Genomic DNA, 17,769 nt, shown 5'->3' on the forward strand with positions numbered 1-17,769 from the left:
TAAATCTAATTTGCGTCTCTCGAAAAGTGAGATCTGTTACGGAATTAGTGGAGTCGCTTTGTGGAATTTGCTTGGATTTGAGCAACAGTCAATGAATATCCAGAAAAGTTCAGGAAAACGCGTTCAAAGAGAGGACGAATATTCAGTTTTTGTAAACAAGATGCACATGAGAGTTTTGCTTCCCTGTCCAATAGCTTGTAACTGTTCGGTTGGCATTTTCTAATAAATAAATCCGCAGCAAAGGCCTTCTTTTCACTAATAGTGAGGATACTAGCGCAGATAAAAAGGCGCGTATGGCGAAGCCATCTTGCATGCTGAAACAGAATACAGGCAGCAGTGTGCATGTATCAAGAGGTTCGATGACCATCGGAATAAACCGAAAAAGTCACCTCAAGAACTAGTTGGTTTGAATAACGATGTCGTATAACAATCGCGTTGCTGAATCTCTGCGGTCCATAATGAGGCCCGAAAAGTTAGGGTAATCAAACACTACGGTGAGAATGACAACCATGGACCCACGCTCATGGGCAAGCAATTCACCACGTTCCGTAGAAACAAGAGTTTTCCTCTCATTTTACAAAGAGCAACCACACGCGAATTACGGTACATGTTTTGTGCACGATGTTATGTCTCTGTTCAACCTGGGTTTTATACTGAGACGTCGGTAGTACAGGTAGTCCGTCAAACAGGAATATGCTTGCACATATCATAACAGACTGACAAGACAGAAGCAGAACTTTCGTTAGAAAACTGTACATATGAAACTAAAGGCGAGCGTTATAGCGTTACCTCACACGACTTAACACAATCTGGGGAGCAAGAAAATCGATTGGTCACGTCTTTGGTTAGAGAAATCCGGACAGTGAGACGATTCCCTTCGGGCTCGCCAACGCTGTGCTTGGGTTTTTGAAATATGAGCCGCTTGTGTGGAGCAGCAGCCCAGCCGGCCCCCAAGCAACCAATCACTGCTGAGGGATCATCTGCTGCAGACGGACCTGTGTCTGTGGAGGTAAAGCGAGCGTGGTTAGTCGCTACCACCGCACAGTTTTGCAGTACGACGATTCGCTGGATTTCCATAATGGCGATAGATAATTGTGCCTTCGCTTGAAATTAAAAAAAAAAAGAAAAAATCAACGCACCCGATCAGATATTTTTGCCTATCAGAAACGTAAACTCAAAGAACACAAATAATGGATGTGACTTCAAGCAAGTTGTTCTGCGTAGGTACGTGCGCTACTTCTTTGAGCCCATTGAACCATTGCACGGCGAATAAATAATGGTGTTAACCGTGAGAAAGAAACTGTTAACCAATGAGGCCCTCTGGGGTGAATCTTCTCAAGAAAACGCTGCTACTGATCGATCAATCATGGCGAACAACACATATAAAACCTATAAGACTGAACTCGAACTCGGTGGGTGAAAAGTGAGGTGGACCAATACAGATACTAAAGACTTTACACAAATCGCATCACACAGAAGCCACTGAGATCTTGAAATCTAAAACTACTCAGAGAAGACTGATTCCATAGTGTAGTCCCCGAAAACAGATCAACGCATTGAGGTAGTCATTCTTCGGGGGAATCGTGCCTGAGAAGAAACCCTGCCGTATACTCCCCTAGGCGATTATATTTTCCCGAAAGGACCGTTGCCGACGTAACGATTTTGGCATTTGAAATCACTATATTGGTCAATGTTCTTAGGTTTTTGTGTTCACGTAATGCACAAAAACTGAAAGGAGCGATGATATCATGTATTTGGAGCTGAGGGGTGAGGTGAAAAGTTCGAGAACCACTGGTTCCACCTCTCAATTAAGACAGATAGGTATATCACCGCGATATGGACAGGCAAAGGGCTAGTTTTCAACATTTAGACTTTTAAATAAAGCAAATTGTTTCATGGGACTGTGATAAAAGATTTCGTCCTCGTAATCAAACGGACTCTTCTGAGCAATAAAAATTCATGTGGTCTGGAGAACACACGTCGCATCGAACGCCAAAAAACCTACTTTAGATTTGACCTATTCACTGGTGCAACGCATTCGCTCCGAAGCAGCAAAGTCATGGTTTATCTAAGAGCCGTTACTACTGTCTGAGCGTGTACCCACTGATCCAGCCAACATTCCGTACTGCATTTCGATCGGTATTTCATGGTTAAACAACTCTGAAAGACTTTTCAGCATCACTGCTCATTAAAAGAGCGGCATATCTCTGAAAATGACTATCCTATTCATCTAACTTCCAAGTTATGTAAGACGCTTAAAATAATCACCGAAAAAGGGACCACAGTGTCATTTTGAGGAATCTGATCTCACCTCTCCGGTGAAGTATGTTGTCTGCATACACCCACTGCGTGCTACGAATGTGGGAAGAAGAGAACGATGGACAAATCTCGTCTACACTGATTTCGGTGAGGCACCTGAGTAAGCCATAATCGCACGAGCTCACTTGGGAACTGTGAGAATACACAGATAACTTTCTCTTAGGTCGTTAGATTTGTGTGACGCATAGTCTGACCCGCTGCTCCCTTCCGGTGATGTTCCACGAGATCCAGTGCTGGAGCCACTGTCTACTGACCTAGGATGTCTACTGTATGTGGTTGCATCTACAGTGTGGCCTATAACCTCCACCGTAGGACTCCATGCCCTGCACAATGCTATCGGTGCCGTGAATGTGGAACCTCCCGATCAACTCTGCCAAGTGTTTTATTCTCCCTGTTGGGCCCTGCTCTCCTATACAGCTGTTTTGAAGGAAATTCAACTAGTCAACGGAGAAGGGGGCTCCGAAAAGGATTTAGAAACCGAAAGAGATCATCTCTCATCTATTAGGACCCATTAGGTGTTCTTTTTTCAGGATGTGTGCAGGCACCCAAGACAAACTTTATTCCTTACGCGCAACCAACCTAGCGATAAGTTTAAGCTAACTGGCCACTTTTTGCTAGAGGTTCAAAGGCGCGTATCTAAATCCACTGTCAGTCTACGCTACCAAAGCTAAGAAATGGGAATTTCTTCCGGTCCACAACCGACAACTGGCGAATTTAATGCATGTACGTCATTTCTTTTGGGAAGAACTACATGGCTACTTCGTATTGAACTGTAGTGGACCAACCAGTTAGAACCAGGGTGGAACCCAGAGCGAAAACTTCCATTCCGGTTTGTGTAACTGATGATCAGAACAAACTACCTTTGTTTCTATTCCCATTGTGGCCTTTTAAAACATTTGAATGAAAAGCTGTGGCGCAACTTGGAGACGCTCAGTCTTGGTACCCTGCCTGGTCCAGGTTAGTGATCGGAGGCGTCACGGTTTCCCTCTCTACTGTTTATACCTGATTGTCTGAAGCTCCCATGTCATCATGTCGAAAATGCCCAGTTGCAGCACGGTAGCTAGAAAACTTCCGGAGGGGTTTCAGTGCCAGAGTGACCAACTGATGCAGGCAGGTGGGGAACCACTATACTATCTACGGAATAGAAGGAAAGGTCTAAGTTTTATTTTTGTCACCCGACAAAAAACGAGCCAAATCACTTGATTTTTTCGAGAACCACTGTATAGTTTCAGCTGCAGACATTTTATGCTACTATCAAACGATTTAAGTAGAAAGGCGGTGGAAGAACTTCAAAGTTACGCAGTGACGCAAAAGTAACGCTCGGCATTGCACTGTGTTATTGTATATTTACCGCTCCATACGACACGCGTACGATCACGGTTGTGAGTACGCAATGCAATAATGGACATGTACTATCGGCAGCATTGTTGATTTACTAGCCAAAGCACCAGGCCACGGTCTTGTATATTCGGCCTATGCATGTGGTGTACGAGTAGATGCACAAGTCAGTATGGCTCACCATTGTTTTCTTACTGTACTTGTCTCAATCCGACTAGGTACAACTGGTTCAAATGTCCCAAACTTTCAACCGGAAAAAAACATGCAATACCATACTTCCGCTTTCTGGAGAACATTCTCAGATGTAGCAATTTGGACTAACGTCAGCTGATTGAAAATAATTTTGACAGTTCAATAAGACTTCGTAGTGATGAGAAAGTGAGTGGAAAATAATCCAGTTATCTGGTTTGACCAATGGCACGTGTTCTGATGCAACCGAGACAAAATGAGGAAGTGTTGGTCGGTTGAGAATGAAACTAGTTTGGATTATTTCACCGTGCAAATTGTCGCACCAACATTATCGTACCTGCCCACCTTGGGAGACAGAAGCCCCTTCGGATTAGAGTGAGGTCCACTCAATATGGTCAATCCACACGCACACCTACATGTAACGATCCTTGCCGGACTATACAAATCAAAAGCTGATTCAGCTGAGTTTGTCAAATACGTAACCGATGGATCGGTTTTCAGTTCAGCCACCTCACTTCAAATTTTCTTGGACGTTATGCACAGTGGTTCGCTTTGACAAGCATGATACACGACCTAGCCGTCACGCACGGTGCATGACCACTGCCATTCGCGAAGTATGTAAAAATAGGTGGGGTTCTAACCGGTAACTTAGGACTCTGGGCTTGAAGACAAATTCACCGAGCAGCCGATCAATCTCAAATGTCTCCATCTTTTCCGCCAATACATACCCAACAAGCCTAGTAGGCGTGGCAGAAAATATACGGTCTGTGTGTGACCCCAAAGAAAGTTATATCTGAGACACTCAAGCTTGTACCGGTCCGGCAAAAACTGAACCCTGTGATCTATGCTAGAATTCTTTGAAGACCCCAAAGAGCATAGTCTAACATGAGAAAACTCATTCACTTTTTACAGTTATATAGGAGAGAACTGACAAAGGTTGACACTTTGAGAGAAAATAGACTGGGACTCCCACCTCCAGGTATTGATGATGATGTGAGTAGAATTACTCTTCCAAACATGCCCTCACAGACGTCATCACACCCGTGTTATGTTGCTACAAGAGTAACAAGAACTTACTGCTCACGTGTACAAACCACTAAGGATCATAACACCATACAACGCCTTTGTCCATTGGTCGTAGATTAACCCCATTTGAAACAACAGAAACCTATTAGGGGAATCGGTGTGGGGATGTTGGTAGTTGATATACAGCTGATGTTGCCGTGTTCGCTTAGCCGAGCCATTTGACTTCGTCACCAACCAAGATGAAATCATTGGTGCGTGGTAACTTGGTGGTACATCACAGTATGTCGGTGTGTGGTTCTAAAACAGCCAGAAACACATTGGAAAGAATAGTCTCTTCAGCGTTTTGAAAATCTGCAAAGAAGACGGTACCATTTCCATAGCATGGTTCCCATAACTACCATGATGGTAAGCGATACCCTCCGTCATATTGAGAATTCGAACAACTGAGTGAGCGGGGAATGTGTCAGAGCTCTCTTCCGATAGAGGGCAGCAAAACCAACACCGGGCCATCACCATGTCGGTGAGTACTTCTAACGATTGATGCTGTGGATTTGTGGAACCACACCCCTCACCGACGATTTGCACCATCATAGCTAAGACCCTTTGTTATGTCATTCATACTCCGCCTCTAGGTCCCGCATTGTCCATCTTCCAGTAAGAACCTTCTTGAGCAAATGGGACACGGCAAGACAATCTATAAACTGGCACACGAGGTAGATGAAATAGCCAGAATGGTTGGTGCAGCCGAATCAAATGAACAGTCGGGATTCAAACACATATCTGGTAATCTATTTAGGTGGTGATGGACTAGTTTGCACCCGAAGGTTGTAGGAGGGCTGGGATACTACCAGGTTGCCCAAGCCTGGACAGGGGAAGTCGAGAGGCAGAGGTCGGGTTCGAACCACGGACCTTCCGGTCAGTAAATTCGCGCTCTAACCACTTCGGCCATGTCGCCCCGATGGACTAGTTTAAGAAATTCGTTTCAGGAGCCCCCCTCCCCCGCTATATATAGCGTCAAGACCCACACGGACATGCAGTCCACATTCCTGGGCATATCGATGGCTGAAGACGTATGTGCAAAATTCTTGGTAAACACTTTAGACTCAAATAACAGCGGACGCATCAATCCCAGCGAAATGGCACTCCCAGTTCTCTATTTTACCTGGTTGAATGCATACGTGCACATTCTGTTTACATCAAAATACAAAAAAATGTCGGTAAGACAGATAAATTCAGCAAGACGAACACAAGTAAACATCTACACAACATTGATGTTTCGGGATTACAGAAAGGCTTAATGGTATAACTCATGTTATCTGGAGTGGGTCTGTGTAATTACTTTGACTTCAATCGAATCAGTTTGTGTTGGCTGGAGCCATTCATCGTGACAGAGAGTGCGGTCCAGGGGACTAATCCAAATGGCCACCTTAGTTCGGGGAATACACTAATTTATTTTCCCTAGAGGCTCACTTGAATCCCAACTAAATCTCGCGTTTAGTATATTCTTCAACTGAATGTGCTGCATAAAAGCCACCTCAGTTGGTAGAATATTCGAGATACCACAGTATATTTTACTGATGAATATAATGAACGAGATTCAGTTGAGTCTCTCTTGAAAACCAAATTGATGTGCAAATCAGTGCGTTTCGGGAATCTCGTACAATTTGGGTTCGACCAGAACATGAAGTTGAGGGAAATTGAGGCGTTGTGCCTATCGGACGAACTCCAAGAAAGGCTCAACCTCTCGTTGGCTGTCAAAGTGTTTTCATCAACCTTAAGAACAGCTTTCTTCAAGACTGTCTTGGATATTTCTCACTTATTTTATCCAGGTAAAAGTGTAATCTCTTGAATGTTTGACATCATACTGCAGGAAGCAATTTAGTAGTGTTGTTTCTAATTACCACACTACAATAATTGTTTTACGGAAGAAATTATGTCCTTTCCTTCTTCGGTGGCCAGATTTACTCACTCAAAACTAATCGCTGTCTCAAATGGATAATGAGTCTGAAACGGTGCAGAAAGGGGATAATGAGGCGAACGTCTTTGACTGATTTTACTTTGTAGAACAGATGAGAACACCATGACTGATGGGCACTTTAGTCTCCCGGGTGTATGATGGATGTCGTGCGTACAGCAATCATCTCCAAGAGATTAATTTCCGTTTGGCGTCGACCCAGCTCTACTCTTAAGGAGAGACAAAACAGCCTTTTGTTTCGTGATAGTCCTCTTCGGGCGACTATAGCTAACTTGTCCAGTTTGTCTTTTTTCTCATTTCTAGGCCAACGCAATTCATACACGTTACCGACCGTGTACACAAAACGACAACTCATTAGAATGATATGAACCCCACTAAATCTATAGCACAATTGAAATAAACTGTCAAGCGTTATGGTAGGGGAACTGAATTTCTAGTGATATCCTGATTAAAACTAACCAGACCAGTCTTCTAAATTCAATCTCACGAGAATGTGGCAAGTCCGCGGTTTGAGGCTGCTAAAATTGATAAGTAAATTAAACCCATCACATACCATCATTTCCAGATAGATGTTTAGGGTGCATCAAAATCGAGCAATTAAATTTTACAATACGCATCAGAAGTTCAATGAAACCATGAAAGCATGAAGCCTTTTAGTTCCATCAAAACACGGCTCAGTAAAAAGAAGTGCATCTCTGTTTAGTAGACGATGGGACATTGCCAACTGATCTGAGTATTACTCACCTTGTTGCGGCACAACGCCCATAAAGGGTAGAAACGGCATAGCCAGACTGTCCACAATAATCAACTTGAGGTTGAAGAAAAACTGCTCCCAATGACTAATGTTCGTCTCTGTGTTCGCTTGATGAAGACCGGACGACTTGGCGAGGTGTAGTCTTGTTTGTACAAGGATTTCGATTAATCCGGTTATGTCAGGTGCTGCGCAACAGCGGATTCGTTGCATGAAACCAGCAGCAGACTTGAAAATGGAAATGGTGTAAATCAGATAACGGCAAGTCTCTGACGTTGAGGTGTGCGTCCACATGTATCGAACGAGAAAAGGACCCTTAAAGCGCTGAGTCCCTATGATTGCGGGTATGCTTGTTTCAAGAGCTTAGACATTTAGCACTGACTCACTTCATTGCTCAAAGACACTTGTAAAAGTTCCAACAGCCTGGGTGCGCTGAAGTTCCCTCCAGTATCAATGTACAGTATCGATGCGGTCGGAGACTTTATCACAAGTTCGGCGCATAGCGTCAAGCAAAACTAAAAAGGAAAGCGCGAAATAAAAGAATACGCAACAGTGCCGATAAAAACCGTTTTGAAATTTCATTCGTCTCCAAGTTTCGAAATATTAGGATAGCACGAACCCTCCACTGATGGGAAATTCGAACACACAGAGTGAAACTCAAAGTTTTCATAGCCTTATCTAGCTTCAACTACTTAAAACATTAGCACCAAATAGGGGTTAAATGGAAAAACCGCCCCGTATAAAAGTATACAACATACGTCAAAACAACGAACGACCTGGTACATAATTAGCCGTTACCAAATTTATTGGCAGCAATACACCATTACCACCAACTGGTGCTTGACTGCTACGCAAGCATGAGAGGAGAAAGCCTCAGTGTCGAGTGAAAATGGCAAAAGTAAGGCAGGGACTACGAGCGAAAAAGTCCTATGCTCATAGTAAGTACGCTAATAATAATAATCGTTCAGCCGTAACACCCTTCCGGTGCCTAGCTGCCATGCTACCCGAAGGAAGCACGAGGACGGGGATACTGTCAGGTTGCCCAAGCCTAGACAGGGACAGGCGAGAAGCAGAGTTCGGGTTCAAACCACGGACCTTCTGGTTAGTAAATTCGCGCTCTAACCACTTGAGCCATCTCGTATCGCATCGCGCCTAAGATAATCAACTGCTGTTTACACAAGTATTCCAGAAAACTCAAAGGAGATGCTCAGATTCTATCGTTTCTTACTTTGAAGATATCGATTACCACCGCATTGCAAAAAAAGTTTCGAATGTATTGACGACCCTATTAAATTCAACACACAGTCATTGTTCATGGATAATACATACCGGTCAATCGCTTAAAAGCATTTCTCGAGAGAAACTCATCCAGCACCACTAAATTTCGGACTTGGAGTGACAGTGAGATAAATTGTGGCACTACAGCATGAAATCCAGAGTGCTTTGTTGCTGCAAGTCATGCTGTCCAGTTTAATGATTGGTAGTCACCATTCAGTTAGATGTGTTACCTAAGTGCACCATATGATGGAGGAAGTGTAGTGCAGTTCATCCGGACGTTTGATTCTACCAAAGAAATTCGGAGAACATCAACAGGGCTGCTCCGGATTTGCAACAGAACCAGTAGACATGTACAATACTTGCATTAGGGAAACTACTCACAAGGTTACTGATAACACTTCGACCGGTTTCGCTCTTCTCAGGGCTCATCAGGTAGGTGCATTCTCAGAGTTTCCGTCAACCTCATGTTCTACTTGAACTCAAACTGAACTGTTTTCGAGAAATACACTCAGTTGCAAATCAATTTGGTTTTCACGAGAGACTTAACTGAATCTCTCGTTTATGAATGGGCTGCACAAAGGCTGCCTCACGTTTGCCTCACGACAAATACTCTCAGCAACTTTGTGAGTCGTTTCCCTTATGGAAATATACCGCGATATCTCGTATACGGTACCAATTGAAACATGGGATGAACTTTGTGCAGCACATTCAGCTGTAGGACATCATAAACGAGAGATTCAATTGAGTCTCCCGTGAAAACCAAATTGATTTGCAAAGGAGTATATATATATATAACACTACCAGCCGATAAAACTAACCGACTGTGAGATGGGAGTCAAAACTCACAAACAAGCCTTTTCGGTCTGACTTATGGTTTCATTACTGAAGCTGCTGAGTGTGAATCACAATATCTATGGGTGAAAATGTGGAACGGCGGGAAATCACACTCGATCAAATAAAACAATGCGTGGCTACTGACACACTGTAATCTCTATGTTCTCTTTGAGAAAAGTGAATTCGGTCGCATTAAACAGGTGTCCGCATTGGAGAACAAAGGATTTTTTAGAACAGCAAGCTATTCGTAAGTGTCACACACAATAGCGTAAATATTTTACGGGTGTAAATAGGATTTCTTTTATATCACATGAAGGGTAGAATCGGTCTTTCAAATCTTGAGAAATGTGATCAGCTCGCAAGGCTTTGGAATGTTTCGATCGACTGCTGAAGCATTTTTCAAGTATCTGTATTCATATCACTCTTCCTGGAACATTGCTTTTCTTGTCGTGACACATTTAACCTCATGAGTCCATGCCAAACAGGTGAAATGCTAGACTCAAGCCTCGAAATAGGACAGTATTGGTTTCCATTATGAGTAAAAATGTTGAAAATTGTGAACGCAACTGTGAAAAAGTACAGAATCACCATGCAATCATGAAGCACCATTTCAGACAGGAAGGAAGCTTTGATGGGAGTTCAGATTTGGGATTTGGCTAGTTAAAAACTACTACGCTGTTTCTCTAGCGCATGATAACCGCATGCGAATCACAACAAAGATGCGGTTTTATCCTGTTTTACGGTAGTTTCGTTATCAAAATCGGTTCAGTTAAGTCATCCCACCTCCATGTGGTCCAACCTGCTTACGATACGACATTGTTTCTATAGTCAAGGAATAACCTTCCAACCGGTCTCGTCATTTTAAGGTTTATCGCGTAGAGGCTACCCCTGAATTTCCATCAATTTCCTTTCACTCTTGCATATGGAACTGGAAATTCATCTGTAAATTAAGATGGTGCAAGCGATAGTTAAGTGAATTCCGTTGGTCTCTCACTTGGCTCTTTGGATGGCAAACGAGTATCCGACTCCAGATGATTCAAATTGCAATTTCGGGGTCTTGCGAGATGGGTATTTTGTTCATAGCCACACCACCCTCGTTTGAACGGCCGTGTTCCGGTTCTGGCGTAATTATCCCGGCACGGCCATTGGATATGCACTGTTGATGAGCTCTAATAAGAGCGAAACTCGAGTCCAGTGCTTCTCTTTGGTGTGGACTCACCGGAATAATTACACCAGAACAGGAACACGGCCGTTCAAACGAGAGTGGTGTGGCTATGATTCAAGTTGAATATTTACAAAAACGTGGAAATGTATATTATCATTCTGAACAATATACATGTACCGATGCCTCCAACTTTGGTGCCGTTTCATGGTAACAAATAACACACTAACCTCTACCACTTAGAAGAAGATGCAATCACATATCGAGTCACAATAGAAACGCTTTTTCGAGGTAATTTCTATAGAAAACTAATTCGGCAAAGACTTATCAAGCTAACGTGAAAATTCCGTTAAACAGAGTAGGTACTATACCGGATACAAGACTTCCATTTAAGTTTTTACACAAGACTTACAACAAAGAGAAGCCAATCGAATACCCTTACCTGTGTCTTTCCGACCGCCGGTTTGCCGATCAGCTCTGTTAGTTCACCAGTACGTATTCCACCTGAGAGCAGTTCATCAAGCCTGCAAACAAACAAGCATTCTGAGTTGAAAAAATGTCCCGGGATTCCGCCTCACTGATTCATTTGACTAAGCATAACACCAACGAAAGGTGACTAGTGCACTCGAAATGCCGACATGGTGATCATAATGACCGTAAATAACAGTTCATTTGTGGTATCCTTTCGGTGCACAGCTATATGCAACCCAAAAGGAGCACGAGGGTTGAGATACTGCCAGGTTGCACAATCTTAGACGGGAGCAATCGGGAAGCCAGGGTTGGTTCCGAACCAAAAACATTTCGGTCAGTAGCATCACGTCTTAAACATCAAATTTCGTCGAGTCCTGAAAATGCACATGAAACTAAAATAAAAGAAGTCATACAGCGACGTGGCAATTTCCACGCAACGACTTCCGTTGAATGATGACTGCTGTAATGGGAACGAACATAGGATATTATTCCAGGGTCGTGTAAAGACGGAGCAAGCGAAACCAGGTTCATTCACCTGATCTGAGTGAAACTTCCACCTCAGAAGTCGTCGCCAAAGGAACCAGTCAACAAATGACCGCGTAATGCGGATTCTGGCAGTATGAAGCGAGTGACTATATATCCCGTCTAACTGCGAGTTTATAACGCTGCTGATCAGTCGCTTTTGACTCAGTGGTTAAGTACTCGACCAGTAACCGGACGGTTGTGGGTGAATCTGCACATCGAAATGATCGTAGTTTGGCCTCAGTCAGTGTACTTTACCCAATACCAACTAAATTACAGATTCCGCAGACAAAAGGTCGTTATCATTGCCATTCTCATCAGTCTGAGAATGATGTTGAGATCATCCGGGTCCTCCAAAACGTATTATTATTGTCCACATGACTTAGAAGGATGGAAATGAAGATGAATGCACTGCAACCCTATGGACAACAACAGAAACTCCAGTATGGGAGGGGAATATGGAGAATAAAAAGATGGGAAAATGAACAATATCCCCCACAAAAGAAAGGGTAATTTGCTTCTTGTGAAGTTGATGAAAAGTTGGATACGACGCAGATTTCAGTGTAACGCAGTGTCGATAATTTTGCTAGACATATAGGTGACACTAATACGACATGAACAATACAGTATAGTTCATTTATCCTATTATAAACCACGTAACAAAAGTAAGTGGATTAACATCAGGGAGTTGTCTGAATCTAATCCACAAATATGTGCTGTCACATGTCTAGTAACTCGAGAATAACAGCTGGAAAGGCAGAAAAAGGGATAGAAGGTTTATTTGAAGAAATTAGAGCATTTGCAAGTTCCCAAATGGCCTAGCGTCTTAATTGACCTAGCAAAGCTCCATCTAAGCTCATCCGTCAGCGAACTGTCCCACGATTATGTGAGCTAGAGGACGAAAGGAATATACTTGTAAGTATCTTCTAGTATTAAACAGTTCGTCTATGAATCATGAAGTCTCGCTCCAAGATTGATTATGGACAGGTCTGTCTCCCAAAATGAATTCGCAACTGTAACGCTGTTTCTTACAAGATTTCTTCCTGGAGCGAGCCCTCTTGCCGCGTTACTTAGCCGACACTGTGCTTCAGGCAGCGCTTTAGGCTTTCACTGGAACATCTTTGACCATGGTGCCTGTTCTCCACTGCGCAATATCAAGTCACGTGATTCTACAATGAGAACTGCTAAGTGTTGACCATACTTGAGGTTCTCCCAGAAAGCTGTTAGCCGTAGGTCTTTCTGCCATGACATATGCTATGGAGAGTCAGTTTTTACTGGTTTCGGTGGGATTCTACTAGGACCAGTAAAAAATACTTCATTTTTGGCAGTGTGCTTGGACGTTGGATGCTAAGAAGTCAAAACAGTCTGGTGGTTCGAATCTGTCCGCAGAAGTGTCCTTTGTGTTCATATTTCTCATTTTCAAGGTAACCAAAGAAGTGGAAGTGTCGACACATTGATAGCTCGGGTGCGATAACTGACTGTTGATCCGCTGGCAGTTCGTTTGTTCACCGAGCTTGGCGTTTAGCTTGAAAACTTTCCGTCACTATATGCGGAGGTACCTAACCGCCCATTGCTGGTATTTCTCCGCATTGTGAAAAGCGTTTGCAAGCTAACTGATTAATTCGGCGAACTGATCTACCACCGCCTGCAACATCCAAATAAATAAAGTCCTAAAAGTGAGTGTGAAGACAACAACGAAGCGAACCAGCTAACCTGACGGGGTAGCTGCGACGAAATAACCTAATATGGTGGCTATGCAATGGGTTGCGGTTCGAAAAGGGGGCACTCGTTCCGTTGATACCTACCTTGAACGATTATACTTCTTCCTCCTCTGTTAAAGCAGTCCGTTGCAGGTGTGTTGACCATATGTTCGAAATTTTCACATCACTTTCTACGCTTGTTTCAGACTCTAGATTCATCTACAACGAGAACTGCTAAGTGTTGACCATACTTGAGGTTCTCCCAGAAAGCTGTTAGCCGTAGGTCTTTCTGCCATGACGTATGCTATGGAGAGTCAGTTTTTACTGGTTTCGGTGGGATTCTACTAGGATCGGTAAAAAATACTTCATTTTTGGCAGTGTGCTTGGACGTTGGATGCTAAGAAGTCAAAACAGTCTGGTGGTTCGAATCTGTCCGCAGAAGTGTCCTTTGTGTTCATATTTCTCATTTTCGAAGTAATCAAAGAAGTGGAAATGTCGACACATTGATAGCTCGGGTGCGATAACTGACTGTTGATCCGCTGGCAGTTCGTTTGTTCACCGAGCTTGGCGCTTAGCTTGAAAACTTTCCGTCACTATATGCGGAGGTACCTAACCGCCCATTGCTGGTATTTCTCCGCATTGTGAAAAGCGTTTGCAAGCTAACTGATTAATTCGGCGAACTGATCTACCACCGCCTGCAACATCCAAATAAATAAAGTCCTAAAAGTGAGTGTGAAGACAACAACGAAGCGAACCAGCTAACCTGACGGGGTAGCTGCAACGAAATAACCTAATATGGTAGCTATGCAATGGGTTGCGGTTCGAAAAGGGGGCACTCGTTCTGTTGATACCTATCTTGAACGATTATGCTTCTTTCTCCCCTGTTAAAGCAATCCTTTGTAGGTGTGTTGACCATATGTTCGTAATTTTCACATCACATTCTACGCTTGTTTCAGACTCTAGATTCACGGATTTCGAAACATTTAGCTATGATCACGTACGAATAGGTAAATATGAACAATAAAGCAGTGGTCACACGAAGTATGACTCACTTTCTGCTAGTTTCTAAAATGATTCCGTATTGCAAGCCCGAGGTTCCTACTGGACAGTGATTGGTATCAATTGTTATGTCGCACAGACTTGAGAAGTTCAACCACATGACTATGGGGAGTCGAGAGTAGAGTTCAAGGGTTCAAAATCAAGGTCAGGTAGTGTATGCATTCATATTTTGGCTTCAAGTGAAGGCTGGCCGTGAGGTGGTCAGGTTCACCTTCGACAAGAAGCGTTACAACTACTACTGTATGGGATGCTTGTGGAAAATTAGGTTATTTTGTGCAATCTGTACATTGGTTGGATAGATTAAAGTGTTGTCATTTGAAGCTCAGTATCACCAGTTCCCAGGATAAACTGTATCCAAATCACGAATACTGCATCATTTCAGCAACGAAACTAAACAGTTCATCTGTACCACACCTTTGGTCCACACCTGTCGTGCAACTCATCAACAAGTTGCCAACCCTCACTGTCGAAGAATCCGCGGAAAGGGGTGCTCAGGCGACTGACTAATTGTTCAGTTGTAGCACTCTTTTAGTGTCTGCCATGCCACCCGAAGGTTGCACGAGGGTTGGGATACTGCTAGATTACCCAAGCCTACACAGGGTAAGACGAGAGGCAGAGGTCGGATTTGAACCACAGACCTTCCGGTCAGTAAATCCGCGCTCTAACCACATAGGCCATCTCGCCTTTGGTGGCTTCTCCAATCCAAATCACTCCAAGGATAAGCAGTGGCGATTGAGCTCATATCCAGCCCATGGTGGGATAGCTCAGGTATGGATGGCTCAGTTGATAAAATGGTGAGTGTGAATTTGAATACCGAGTCGCCCTACCAGTGCAACTCTCTCATCACGCACACGTGCTACTTGCGTAAAAAGAGCGACGCTTCGACGTCTGCTTGGTTCAGAGTGAAGAGTATCTGCATCCGTGCACGAATATCCCGTCCTACGTAATAAATCCTTCATGGTCCCAGAGGTGAATTTTCGTATGAATGAGGGAAAGGTATTCGAATTCTGGCGAAGTTGGTCGGAATATGAACTCGCGCCTCGATAACCATAAAGTAAGCTGTTTTTCGACAAAATGTCATATAACAGATGAATATTATGGTAAACCCATATGCTTCGAGAAACTGTGGGCTCAAAGAGAAGATGTCCCAGTCACAGTTGAAAAAAAACTACACTCTCGTAACCGGAGCAGTAAAAACTATGAGCGCTTTGTCCACTCAAAGGAAAAACACTGTGCGACATAGGTCAACCGAACAGAAATGTTTGAAGCACACTGCCAGGGTCACGTACTTTCCAAGCTCTGTCTGATTTTCCGTCATTACGTAAAGGTTATGGTAGATGAACATGTTTATAGACTCGACAGGCCGTAAAATTTGGAGCGAAAACAAGATATTTTTGAACAAATTTAGGTAGCAGTCGAAGGTCATAATTACTAGATTGGAAACTCACTTTGGCAGTCCAGTTGAAAATACTTTTCGAGAGGAAGTTTCCAACGAATAAAGTGTGTCACAAGAAACAGCTTGTGGGCACCATTGTTTTCGAAGCAGGTTCCGCAGTGCGGTGGCATCCTAAAAGAATGCAAGTTGAGAGAAAACAGTAGCATGTAAGATGCGAGAAATAGGCTGATCCGATCCTCAAAGCAGTTGTGAGTTGGTGTTTGGAAAGTCTGGGCTCACCTTGGAGTCTGGTTGTCGTTTTGTCTGTTCTGATGTCGAAGAGGGCGCAATGTTTTCCGTCAACTTTGAATACTTTTGCAATACATCCGAAATCGGGGCGTGAAATGCAGAATGGCCACGATGATAATCAAAAGGCTCAGGTCTGTGTGGAGTGAGCAAAAGCCGTATTAACGGCTCCCCCTTAAACGTCGTATCTAAGAGCCGGTGGATTTTCCGGGTTGGATCCCGGATAATTTTGAGATGCTGGTTGTCTTGCGGCTGAAATACAAACAGTAATCAAACCAATAGGATGAATGAGAAATTCTGTTGGATTTCAATTGAGACTTCCATTGATATCAGTGTAATCTGCAGATGAATGAGTATTTATCTCCACACTCAACCCAGATGACAAAGGTCTTCTTCCACGACGGAAAACGAGAAATAAGCCATTCAGTTAGCCATTCACCAGCGCTAAATGGAACAAAAGCATGCGAAAGCACCTTTGGACATGATGTCCAACCACTAGGATTCCGGTTTCAGTAGGGACACAAGGAGAACATTTTGATGACTCCGAAACGAAGGAGTGTATGCACTGTGTTCAGATCAAGTGTATCCACACATCTGAGCAAACTGTTAGGTGCGATTAGCCGCAACAGAGAGATGAGGATGCTCAACTCTTTTTCATGGAGCAATGATTTGCTGGATAATAAAAACCTCATTTTCTTGCATTCTTTTTTGAGTGGATATAATTCAGTTGGAAAGCCTTTTCTTGCCTAATAGCATAGAAAGTCGACCTGACATATATGCTTTGCGGCAACATTGTTCAACATTTCAAAATGGTAAGGTAAAACGAACGACCGGAATTTCCGCGTCAAAATAGGGTGAAAGGGAAGCCGTGCGTTTTCTGGGTGATCGCATCCAGGTAATGGGTACGCATTTGGGGCAATAGTTCCCAGTTCGACGTTGAGCCGGAAAACTATAATGGGGTAATGCAGCTCCGTACTGTGGTGTGCAGACGGTAACAGAAGACATGGATACTGTATCTCACTTATGATCCATGGACATACCACTTGCCCACTCGCACAACACCAAACATTATCGTACTAACAATCTTCAAGTGATTCACTTTATACCACACCCTCAAACCATTCAATGAGATAATTCTATCCTGTTGTAAAGAGTGAACAACACAGCCGAACACACAATCTGGTGAATAGCTGCCGAATGCAACCTGACACCTGTCATTTTACCTTTAATAAACGGAAAGCATGAGGTAATATCACGTTCTGTTCGGAACCATCAGTCATGTAAAACGAAAGGGGAAATTCAAATTCATTGAGATGCAATCTTTTGTAGAATCAGCGGCGTTAACCATTTTCAAGGAGATCGTTGAAGACATCGGAACAGCATCTAGTAAACCATACTTTCAGTGTCACGGTGTGGACACCTACGTACTGCTCTTTGCGAACAGCTTTAACATCATATCTTTGT

General features: G+C 43.4%; 1 protein-coding gene across 1 annotated transcript; it reads right to left on the minus strand.

Moving 5' to 3' along the window:
- Positions 1-777: 777 nt before the first annotated feature.
- T265_12513 (hypothetical protein) lies at positions 778-16,557 on the minus strand (the record flags this gene model as incomplete). Its single annotated transcript, XM_009164149.1, has 6 exons — positions 778-1,103; positions 7,592-7,826; positions 7,985-8,113; positions 11,315-11,396; positions 16,073-16,191; positions 16,300-16,557. Coding segments are annotated over 6 exons (1,149 nt in total), but the record flags the coding sequence as incomplete, so codon positions are not given.
- Positions 16,558-17,769: the final 1,212 nt, after the last annotated feature.

Source organism: Opisthorchis viverrini, assembly GCF_000715545.1.
Source record: "Opisthorchis viverrini unplaced genomic scaffold opera_v5_3, whole genome shotgun sequence".
Taxonomy (NCBI): Eukaryota; Metazoa; Platyhelminthes; class Trematoda; order Opisthorchiida; family Opisthorchiidae; genus Opisthorchis; species Opisthorchis viverrini.